The 12,552-nt window shown below is 38.2% G+C and overlaps 2 protein-coding genes across 4 annotated transcripts in view; one reads left to right on the forward strand and one right to left on the reverse strand.

Moving 5' to 3' along the window:
- Positions 1–12,552, forward strand: part of aopep (aminopeptidase O (putative)) — a 433,713-nt gene that overhangs the window by 400,328 nt on the left and 20,833 nt on the right. The window lies entirely within an intron of this gene.
- The window catches only part of fancc (FA complementation group C), a 193,228-nt gene continuing 183,517 nt past the window's right edge, over positions 2,842–12,552 (reverse strand). For 2 of the 3 annotated variants that reach the window (XM_072585993.1, XM_072585984.1), the window contains exons 13-15: positions 8,246–8,417; positions 4,888–5,091; positions 2,842–3,504 (exon numbers count right to left, since the gene is read on the reverse strand). In XM_072585993.1, the coding sequence (XP_072442094.1) occupies positions 3,328–3,504; positions 4,888–5,091; positions 8,246–8,417 (553 nt within the window). In that variant the 3' untranslated portion in view covers positions 2,842–3,327. Of the gene's footprint in view, positions 3,505–4,883; positions 5,092–8,245; positions 8,418–12,552 lie in introns of all 3 variants that reach the window. The other variant, XM_072586004.1, reaches the window with a different exon arrangement.

The following is a 12,552-nucleotide window of genomic DNA, read 5'->3' on the forward strand; positions in this document are numbered from 1 at the left end:
TCAAAACAAATCATGATATATTGTCAAGTTTGCCATGAGACCTAGTATGAACATGGACTACTTCCAGGGAAAGGTCAGAACATAGAGAGGGAGATGCCAAACTGAGTGGGGGTTAGGACACAGCTGTTTTACTCCACTTTTCACTCAGAAACTATTGATGTGGAGTCATCAAACTGTAAATGCATGATGAAGGGCTTTTGCCCGAAACGTTGATTTCGCTGCTCGTTGGATGCTGCCTGAACTGCTGTGCTCTTCCAGCACCACTAATCCAGTGTAAATGCATGATGTTGAGCAAGTAACATGAGACTAAGGAGTTTTGGTGGGAAAGCCAATTTTCCCCATAATGTTATAAAGCCTTCCTTGCTGATGGTGTGGAAAGCCTTCATGAGAGTAAAGAAGAAATCTAAACTGTTCACTTCTCTTGTAGCTCATGTCCAGAAGACATCATATTCACTCTGGATCATCGAACATGGAAACCACACTGTGCTTCCACTTGTGCTCAATGTGTACATAGATGGGCGTCTTTTAAGCATGACCCTAGTAATAGCCTCCACTTCTGGCTTTTTGATGAAAGAAATGTTACTGATGAAGCAGATGGTGATGATTGGGCCCCAAACCCTGGAGACACCATCAGGTCCTGTGGAATCTGTCAGTCTTGCTTTTTTTTCAGGTTTCTGGAAGGCCTGCTTTATTATTCAGCAAGTTTGTAATTTCATTTTTATCGTTAGCAGCATTACCTCTTTTTGCAGGTTTATTATTCTTGACTACCCTTTTCTTATCAGTACTCGTAAAAATTACATGTTGTGATATCCTTGTAAATGCTGCAAAATAGAATGCGGCTAGAAATTTATTTGCTCTTCCTTTGCTGTTCTTCATGTCTCCTCCAGTCTACTGGATCATTGATTTGATTTATTGTTGTCACATATACCTAAATACAGTAAGAAATTTTGTTTTGAATGCAGTGCAGATAGATCATAACATACAAGGACATACAGATCATAGGGTGTTTAGAAAGAGCAAGTCATACAAGCTTACAGCTGCACAGAAGGTGCACAAAAGCAAGATCAACATTAGATTTGAAATTAGAGAGATCCATTCAGCAGACTGATAACAGTGGGGAAGAAGCTGTTCTTGAACCTGTTGCTACATGTGTTTGAGCTTCTGTATCTTCTGCCTGATGGAAGAAGTTAGAACAGAGTTTGGGGTATGGGGTGCTGCCTTTCCGCAGCAATGAGAAGTGTAGATGGAGTTTTATGGATGGGAGGTTGGCTTGCATGATGGTCTGGATTGTGTTCACAACTTTCTATAGTTTCGTATGGTCCTGGGCAGAGCAGTTGTCATACCAAACCATGATGCACCATAGAAAGTATCTGGGTGCATCGGTAACAGGTAGTGAGGGTCCTTATTATGGACAGGCTGAATTTCCTAAGCCTCCTGAGGAAGAAGAGGTGACTAGCGCGTCTATGTGGGAGGATCAGGGCAGATTGTTGGTTATAGTCACTCCTAGAACCTTGATGCTTTTGACCCTCTCCACTTCAGCTGCATTGATAGGAGTGTGTCCTTCTCCTTTCTTCCTGAAGCCAGTGATCAGTTCTTTAGTTTTGCTGACCATGAGGGACGGATCGTAATCTTTGCACTACAATACCAGCATTCTATCTACTTCCTGTATTCTGTCTCATCGTTACAATGTCTCTGGCCTACAATGGTGGTGTCATCAGTGAAGCTGTAGATGGCATTTGGACAAATTTTGGCTATTCAGTCATGAGTGTACAAAGAGTACACTGAGCATGAATCCAGGTGGGGCACTGGTGTTGAGGATTATAGTGGAGGAGATGCTGTTGCCTATGTTCCCCAATGCAGGTTGTGGGTCAGGAAGCTGAGGACCCAGTTGCAGAATGCAGAGCCGAAATTTAGGTATCAGAGTTTGAAGATCAGTTTAGTTGGGATTGTAGTATTGAAGGTGAACTATAGTAGTCAATAAGTAGATGCCTGACATATAGATATCCTAATTCTCTAGATGTTCCAGGGTAAAATGTAGGACTAGAGAATTGTCTGTTGTGGACCTGTTGCATTGGTAAGCACATTGCAAGGGATCAAGGTAAGCTGGGAGGCGAAAGATGATGTGAGCCATGACTTGCCTCTCAAAGCATTTCATAATTATGGAGGCCTGAGCCACCAGGTGGTAGTTATTGAGGCACTTTGTACATGTTTTCTTTGGTACTAGAATGATGGTGGTTTTCTTGAAGCAGACTTCGAATATGGAGACTTCGAATATGGGGAGGGATGTGTTTTTGTCTATTTTGTTCTGTTTTATTGTATCCTGTATACACTTCTGAGAAACTTTATTATCTCTCTTCTTGTTGTCGTTAGCTCTTACTTCCTCCTTTGTGCTAAATGACATTTTACACATTTGTAGTTTTACAGTTTGATGGCATCAGTTTCTGTCTTACTCCTTTAAAGTAAGCTATACCAAAATCTAGAGAGCATTCTTTCCTACTGTAGACCTTTTTTGTTGCCTTCAATAACATAGGCTAAAGTGAAACTGCTCAACTATTCAATTGCTTTTGCAATTTTCTCAAAAGCCAGTGCTTTTGTAACTCCGTATATACATGGATAATTATAGCTTTTCTTTATATTTTTCTTTAAATTCTACGGTTATATTTTGTTTATAACTCTAGTGATGCCATTCTGGAAATTAGACTCCTCTCTAATCCATTTAAAACCCATTTAAAGTGTATATAAATGCTTAACTGAGTAAAGCATAAGTAATGGGTGAAAAGCATTAGTATATGACCCCATGTTGCCTTTAAGTGTACAAAGTAAATGTCAAGCTTTGTAAAATGGCAGTAAAAATATCTACAGTTTATTCAAGCCAGGCTGTGTCAGACACTAGGAATGTGAAAGCAGATGTCTCCTTTTAAAGAAGCAGAGTTTCAAGAGCTCTCTTGTATGTTACTGCATTGTAAAAACAAAATTGTTAATATATCTTGCATTCAATTGCATGAAAAACACCAAAAAAGCTTCAGTAAAGAAATAAAATCTTCCACTGATACAATGTTTTCTATTTGTTACATTTCATTCCATACAAACATTTTAGATTTTTGTTTTGTGCAAGAACATAGTGCTGTTCCTGGCTTTACATAAAATCAAACTCTACCAGATTTAGGAGTACGTTTCTTGATTAGAACAAGACACTGAAACCAGCATAATGTTTATGATCAATTTAGCCCAGAAGTTTTTCAAAGTGATACAATAAAGTTGTATATTTATACATATAGTTGGTTGAAAATCTGAACAAACATATCAAACTGGAAACAGTAACTAAATTCAATAAATATAGCACATATTTTCAGACTGAATTTCATGTAACTGTTGCTGCAGGAGTTCAATAGTGCTCTGCACCTTGTCATCTTGTGATGCTCCACATCTTTTGTTCTTTAGTCTGTGTGCAGTAGCAGCCAGCATTTCTGAAATTCCACCAGTGGCAGTTCCACCTGATGTGAACTATGACACAAAACATTTGAGTATTGGTAGTGCGAAATACACAATATTAAAATAGAAAAAAAATCAAAAATAATTCAGAACAAAACTTCAATTAACTATAAAAATTATCAGTAAAGCAGATATTTGTTGACTTGCCCAAATGGCCCTTGAATAGCTTGTTATGCTTTCCAGAGGGCAGTTAATAGTCAACTGTATTGCTGTAACTGGGAAAAGGGGAGGAAGTAAATATGGGATACATTGCCGAGTTAGACTATTAATTCCACAGTCTGACTTCTGAACAACCTTTCTTGAGTAACTATTTCCTTAATTTCATTGAAACCCTCCAAGTTCTCTGATTTATTTGGTTACTTTAGGAAGTTTCCAAGCATCAGAGAAATGTCCAGTGGAATCTGGGATCCCACAGGGTCCCTCCACAAGTCTTATTATGCTTCATAAATAATTACCTGGCCTTCAGAAAATCCAGGCCATCACTTTTGTTTTAAGAAATTGTTGACTGCTGTTGCAGGTTAAACTCTTTGTTCCTGCAGCATGTGCACATTTTCAACAAATTTGTGTTAGCAAGAGAAGTCAACAGCCTCCAAATTCATGGCAAAATGAAGGCACTAGGAAACATTAAACTGCTTTCTCTGATTGGCGATCATGCCATTAAATTTCAAGCCAGTTTATTAGTGATTTTATATTCCAGACTATGCTTGAGGGTTTTGTGGCTGCATATTCATTGCAATGTTAATTCGTATCTGATTTTTGACATTCTTTGAAAGAGCATAATTCACAATCAGAGAACTGCAAATTAAAGTTTAAGTTCAAAATGGCAGTAATATAAAATTCATACTGCATAGTAGCAAGGAGTTTTCTGTATACACTTCATCTGAAACACTAATTTGTGGTTATTACAGAATCCTGATTTGGTATATGTGAAGCATTTAGAAACAGTGTTTCCTTAGAGATTGGCAAAACTACAAGCTAGAACTTTTTAAACTTATTTTTATTTTAAAAGCTTTTATTACACAAGAATGGAAAAGTGTACACTTACATACTAAAAAGGATAATAATGGGTTTGGAGATGATGAAGCAGTGCTAATGCCTCTGGAATAAAAAGGCATCCTAACTGTGATTATTTATCAATCATCAATTGTCAATAAAGAAACTATCTGCAATCCCCCATGTCCCTTATGGAAGGAAATCTGCCATCCTTAGTTTATCAGGTATACCTGTGACTTCTGCCTACATGGACAATAAATATTTGGCCTAGCCAGTAACTGCCACATCTCATGATCAAAATTTTAAAAATAATTAAAACCCAGTAAAGTGAAAAGAACAATTTATCCTTAATTAGTATATTAGCAATCACAAACAATAAACAAAACAACTTCACATACTTACAAGTCGCACAGATTCCTTTGCTATTCTCTGGCCACCAGTTGAAAATAACAAAAAGCTCAGAAAGAGGTGACTGATTAGGTCATTGAAGTGACATTTTTCTGTGGAAAGATTCCCAGTGACCAATGCAGTCTGCACTTCCTTCAAATTCACAGTTGTCTTGTTGATTAGAATCTTTATTTGATTGTACACGGATTTCACATTTTCCTGTGAGACGTATTTAAGAAAACTGATAATAGTCAATGGAAAAAGATGATACAAGATTACATGTGCTCTAACAGTGACAATGTCAAAAGTACTTGTATAGCTGTATTGCACTATGGGCAGTTTTAATTTATTAAAGGACCTTTCACAACTTAGATACACATATCTACATGAACTTATAATGCCTGGAGGGAAAGGTGGACTATGACACAGATGAAATGGAAAACCAAACTATTCTGCTCTGGCTGCACCCTGTATAGTTAATCTGGGAAGAGTCTATTCTTTCGCAATGGAAGGAGATGGAGACAGCCTCTGAACAGTTGTGGTCAGCACTTATATTGTAAAAGCAGAGAGCTGCTTCAGTTCACTTAGACATTACAGCCAAGTATCTGAACAAATTCTATCACAATACAATTTGACCTAAGCTGATAAAATCTCAACCCTTCAACTCAAGAAATATATGAATTACCAGTATTAAATCTGCTACCACTACTTCTAACAATAAGTATTCTGTAAGAATACTGACTTCCCAGAAGTGTTATACAATTTGTATTTCAATGAATGATGTATTTAGATGAAAACGAATAAAATCTGAAGTGGCTAGTCTGATTTTGTTAAAACACCTAATTAGAGATATTGATATTAATGAATGGTTCAGGATGAAATGTACTTCCTACAATAAAATGTTCTCTCCTGTCTGTCTCCTGGCCAGCCCTTTCAGCTTGCGTTATTCCACTTTTTCCCATCCCAACTACAACCAACAAATCTCCATCAACAGCTTCCATTTCCATCCTCCTATCAATTTCAGGCCCTTTTCAGTAAGAGTCCCTATTCCAATTGCTAGACTTCCCAGTGGTATCTTCTGGTCAAAGGATTTGGTTCCAAATATATGCCCATTTCCACTTATCAATATCACAGTCACCTCCATACGATGGGATGACCCATCTAACATCAAGTCATAGCTGGGTCAAAACTTTCCTTAGTTGGTAAGCAAAAATACCATGCCCTCCTCATGTCAGCCAATGAGACACAAAAGCATTTGTGAAAAAAATTGGTCCTGAATTTAATGGAGGTGACAAAGATGGAAATTATCAAGATCGTTTTGTTCTTTTGGCAACAGTACTTGTTTCACCACTCCTTTACTGAAAGTGTAATCTATGCAATCATAACTTCATACTTTAATGTTATTTCATTAGTCCTTCACTGACACCTCAAATTCTGAATTTGTAAACATATGATATCAAATTTGTATTATTCCTATCCTGCACATCTTGTACTACTTTACAGTTACCCAATTCATTAAAATAATTAGTTACCTATCTCTTATACCCAGTGTATTTTGTGGTAAAGAGGATGAGGGGATGGTATTCCCACAATGTGTACAAGGGTATTTCCTAATCTGTTATATAAAAAAAGCACAAGGAAACATATTGAGATGAAGTGGTGAATGAATCAGCAGAGAAACATTCAGGAAATAGTGACTATAATGTAATAAAGGTCAGGTTAATGCAATACAGTAAAGCTGACTTTGAGTGGCTGGGGTTAGAATTTGGTGAAATGAAATGAACAATATTTAAAATAGTATTCAACAGAGTGCAGCAGAACCCCTCTGCGAAAATAACAAGAACAGCTAAACACTAATGAGTTACCATGGCTGAATAAAGATTCAAGAAAGAAATTGAAGGACTGGAAAAGGAGATAGAGCAGCAGATAGAGTCAAGACACCAGGAGTGGAAGATACTGAGGAACCATAAAATTAACTCATGAAAGAAATAAAAACATTGTACTGTACTGTTTTGTCCAATGAAAAAATCATAATAGTAATAGTAAAATGGAAGAAATATTTAATTATTTTCAGTATTTATCATTTAGGTGCAAGAGCAGAAATAACTAGTTTAAAAAGTGAACAGTATTAAACTAATCAAACTCCAAAACCCTTAGTTCAAATGGATTGCATCAACATATTTCAAGCCCCTAGGGCAGTGATGGCATAAGGTACCTCTGATATCAAGAAACAGCTGAACCCTAACCCTATCGCAATGATAAATGCACCCAGAGCCAAACCATTCCAGTGCAGTCACAGGACTAAAATCTCCCAATAATGTACAATATTTCCCCAAGTATAGTCCTGCTTTTTGTGCACAGGACAATCTAATCCAGCCAATTATCATTCCATCAGTCTACTCTCGATAATTGTGATAGAAAATGTTAACATTGTTATATAGAGTGGTACTTATTCAAGGAACAACCAACTAATTATTGCTTAGTTGAGGTTACATCACAGCCACTCAACCCTAGAATTGCAGCCTTGGTCCAAATGAACAAAAGAGCTTAACTCCAGAGGTGATGGGAGACTAACTGCCCTTGACATTAAGTTAGCAATTAACTTGAGTATAGCATCAAAGAGCTCTGGCAGAACTGAATTCATAGGGAATTGGGGGTTAGGGGTGGGAGAAGATTGCATACCCAGAACAGAGAAGGTTGGCTGTGGTTGTTGGTAGCCAGTTATCTCAGCCAAGGACACTGCTGAAGGAGTTCCTGAGAGCAGATGCTTTAATCAATGTATTTAGAGAAATTAAAACACACCTCTGGAGAAAACTGGAATTGAACCTAGGCCTCCTTTCTCAGCGATACTGCACCACAAGAACCCTTAGGTAGGAGTGTATGGGACATTCCAGCACCTGGGGCAGCAAGCCCAATCTACTCCCTTAACAAGTAATTGAAATGCAGGTTGCTTTCCCTTAGTCGATTTCTTATGCACATCAGGCTCTACCTTTTAATCTTAGTAACAGTGCTTTTGTTTAAAAAAAACTGATCAGAAAGCATTTCGAAATTGAAGTACATCACATCATGATACTTATGCTTTACACTTGGAAGATCATTTTCACTGAGATAGTCAAACAAGATTAATCAGGGAATCTACGGCACCTAATCTAATCTTTCCTTCAGTTGGTTTTCACTTACTGGAGGATTCAGGCCATGAACAAATTTGCTGTTGATAATTAGTAGGTTTGGACGCAGGATTTAGGAATCTGTCAGTGATTGCAACTGCAACCGTTCTTCTAAATCCCAGAAGTAGGAAAGAGACGGGAAGAAGAAAGCAAAATGGAAAATAGTAGAAATCATCAGTTAGATCTATTACACGATAGAAACCCACCATTAAATCACTCTCTTGTTGGGTTTCCATATGTGGCTTGTGGTAGAACATCAAAAGCCAAAGCAGCATCTCTGAGATAGTATCTGTCATCATCAATTGCTGTAGAGCAACACTGATCCAGTCTCCAAAGTGAACCAGTAAAAACCAGTTCTCAAATACGTTAGCAGAAGTTCTGCAAAACAAGTCAGAAAAGTTTAAAGTTTACAAAATAAAGAATTGAAATCCGATTTATACTCGTTAGATCAAATATTACACCATTTCACCTTCCTGGAAAAAGACTCCTTTTGAAGGTCAAAACTAAGTGAGTGAGGTTCATAAAAATGTACTAGAAATATTAATGGGATTAAAACCTGACAAGTTCCCTTGAACTCAATGTCTACACACCTATGATTTCTTTTGAAAAAAGGGTGGCTTCAGAGAGAGAGGGGCGATGCAGTGATTTTGATCTTCCAAATATAAAACTGCTATTCCAGAATTTGTATCATCAATAGCCATTGATGAGATTGGCTAATGTGGAACTATTATTTAAGAAAGGTGGTAAGGAAATGCCAAGGAACATTGGACCAGTGAGCCTGACATCAGTACTGGGCAAGTTGTTGGAGGGGATTCAGAGAGTCAGGATTTACATATATTTGGGATTAGGGATGGTCAACATGGCTTTGAGTGTGGGATACTCTGTCTCACTAACTTAATTGATTAACAGTTTCTTGAAGGTGTGACGAAGAGGATTGATGAAGGCAGAGCAGTGGACATCTATAATGGATTTCAGTAATACATTTGACAAGATTCCGGATGGTAGACTGGTTAACAAGGTTAGATCACATGAAATAGAACGAACTAGCCATTTGGATACAAAATTGACTTGAATGTAGGAGACGGAGGGTGGTGGTGGAGGAGAGTTACTTTTCACTCTGGAAAAGTATAATCAGCAGTATGCCACAAGGATCGGTGCTAGGACCATTGCTTTTTGCCATTTACATAAATGATTTGGATGGGAATATAGGAGATATGGTTATTAAGTTTGCAGACGACACCAAAATTAGTAGTGTAGTGGACAGCAAGGAAGGCCACCTCAGAATACAATGGAACCTTGATCAGATGGGCCGAAGAGTGGTGGATGGAGCTTCATCTAAATAAATGGGAGATGCTACATTTTGCAAAGGCAAATCAGGGCAGGACTTATACACTTCATGGTACGGTCCTGGAAAGTGTTGCTGAACAAAAAGACCTTGGAGTGTAGGTTTATAGTTACCTAAAAGTGCAGAAGGCATTTGGTATACTTGCCTTTATCGGTCAGTGCATTGAGGGAAGGAGGTGGAAAGTCATGTTGTGGCTGTACAGGATATTGGTCAGGCCACTTTGGAATACTGTGTTCTTTTCCCCAGGGTAGGAGAGTCCAAAACTAGAGGGCAGAGGTTTAAGGTGAGAGGGGAAAGATTTAGAACGAATCTAAGGAACAACTTTTTCACTCTGAGGCTGGTGCATGTATGGAATGAATTGCCAGAGGAAGTGATGGAGCTTGGTACAATTACAATCAAAGTTGTTGTGAAACTTGGAAGTGTTCAGAAAAGATTTACATGGATGTTGCCACAGTTGGAGGGTTTGGGCTATAGGGAGAGGCTGAATAGGCTGGGGCTATTTGTTCTGGAGCATCATAGGGTAAGGGGTGACCTTATAGAGGTTTATAAAATCATGATAGGGCGAACAATCAAGGTCTTTTCCCCAGGGTAGGGGAGTCCAAAACTTGAGGGCAGAGGTTTAAGGTGAGAGGGGAAAGATTTAGAAGGGATCTAAGGAACAACTTTTTCACTCAGAGGCTGGTGCATGTATGGAATGAATTGTCAGAGGAAGTGATGGAGTTTGGTACAATTACAACATTTAAAAGGCATCTGGATAGATATATAAATAGGAACGGTTTAGAGGAATATGGGTTGTATGCTGGCAAATGGAACAAGATTAATTTAAGCAATCTGGTCTGTATGGACGAGTTGGACAGAAAGGTCTGTTGTCCGTGCTGTACATTGCTATGACTCTGAGTCTAATATTCAAGAAGAACCTGCAAAGAGATATATACAGTTTAAATGAAGGGACAAAAAGATCTTGAATTTGAGGGGAAATGGTTAATTTAATTTAAATGATAGAAAACAAAATGTTTTAAATGATAAGAAATGCCTAAATGTTACCATTGAGAAGCAATTGGGTGCCCTTGGTAATGAAACATAACGTACAGGTACAGCAAGTATTTATGAAGAAAGATGATACATTGGCCTATATGGCAAGGGGATTACCATTCAAGAGTCCTTTGGTGACACTGCACCTGGAATAATCTGTACTGTTTCACACTTAGCTAAAAGGAGATACAACAAAAGGTTCATTTGATTGATTCTGAGGATGATAGAGTTGAGGATAAATTGAATAAAAGTTCTTTAGAGTTTTAAGAACAAAGTATATGTTCCTAAAGCAAATATGACAATTACGATCCACCTGCATCTGTAGTGTATGTGTGACATCATGCCAGCATATAATAAATGATTATAGTCTAAGTTACAATTTTGTACTTTGGTTTATCTAAGTACTATACGTTTCAAGTTAATTTAGTTCAGAAGAAACAAGACTCTGTGACACATTTTTGCTTTTCTTTAACTGTGAAAGCTTGACTACCAGGCAGATGAAAGAAGGCCAAAGTCACAAAACTAGTATTCTTTTCAAGAGAAGTATAGAAAATAAAATCATAATTTTCTGAAATCTCACTTCTGACATGAGATTTTTTGGTTTCAATGAAAAGGCGGCTGGTTAATTGTCAGACATTTCAACAGTCTACCTGGCATTAATATTGCCCATAAATACACCCTTATAAGAATGAAACCCAGTCTCATTGATACTTAAAATTCCTGCAAGGCCTAACAAATTAAATGCTGAAAGACTGTTTTCCCTCGTTGGAGAGCTTCGATTTGGTATCATTGTCTCAGAATAAAGTAGCAGCTATCTAGGCCTGGAAACTCTAAAATGTCTTTAACTTTTATGATAACTTTGGGAGTAGCAGGGCTTGATTTTGAGTGCTACCCTAGTGAGAAATGACATGTACCCTTACACATACAGTATTGAGGTCTCTTGAACATAGCACAGTACAGGCCCTTTGGCCTTGATGGTGTGCCGAACTGTTAATCTACTTTAAGATCAGACTAACTTACAAACCCTTCACTTTACTATCATCCATGTGTCTATCCAAGAGTCGCTTAAAATGTCCCTAATGTATCTGACTCTATTACCACTGCTGGCAGTGCATTCCATGTACCCACCACTTAGTGTAAAGAACCTACCCTCTGACATCTCCCCTAAACATTCCTCCAATCACCTTAAAATTATGTCCCCTCGTGATAGCCACTTGTGCCCTGGGGAGAAAAGTCACTGGCTATCCATTCTATCTATGCCTCTCATCATTTTATACACCTCTATTAAGTAACCGCTCATCTTTCTTTGCTCCAGTGAGAAAAGCCCTAGCTTCCTCAACCTTTCTTCATTAGGCATGCCCTCCAGTCCAGGCGGCATCCTGGTAAATCTCCTCTGCACCCTCTCTAAAGCTTCCACATTTTGACTTAGGTCCAGAAAAGGGATAGTCATGTACACAATTTCTAAAACATAAACTGCACTCAGTGGAATTTTCAAGAACGGACCCTTTATAGAAAAAAAACATTAGAACACTGCAAAAGATGGTTACAGAAGTCCATTGGGTTCAGTCTGTGGCTTCAAAAACTGGCACAGTAATGCAAAAGGACATACTTCAGGCGAGAGGTTGTCACTATCCTTTCCTGAAACTGCCCAAAAAAGGTATTTCCTGACTTGAGTGCTTCATTCTGAAACCAAGATAGTGATTGCCTCAAAATCTCAGGGCAGATTTTCTGCAGACAACAATGGCTAATTTGCTTAGACCAGTAATTTTGGGGAAAAACAGTAGTGAAAAATCTGATGATAAGCTATCCATGTTGGGATACCTTTTACTCTCACATAAAAACTAGGAGCAGGAGTAGGCCATTTGGCCCATTGAGCCTGCTCTGCCATTCAATAAGATCATGGCTGATCTTTTCGTGGACTCAGCTTCACTTATCTGCCTTCTCACCATAACCTTTAATCCCTTACTGTTCAAAAATCTACCTTTGCCTTAAAAACTTTCAAAGCCTCAACTGGTAAATGGGCAGAGAATTCCACAGATTCACAACCCTTTGGGTGAAGCAGTTCCTCCTCAATTCAGTCCTAAATAGGCTCCCCTTTATTTTGAGGCTGTGCCCTCTAGTTCTAGCTTCACCAGC

This window comes from Chiloscyllium punctatum, chromosome 2, assembly GCF_047496795.1.
Source record: "Chiloscyllium punctatum isolate Juve2018m chromosome 2, sChiPun1.3, whole genome shotgun sequence".
Classification (NCBI taxonomy): Eukaryota; Metazoa; Chordata; class Chondrichthyes; order Orectolobiformes; family Hemiscylliidae; genus Chiloscyllium; species Chiloscyllium punctatum.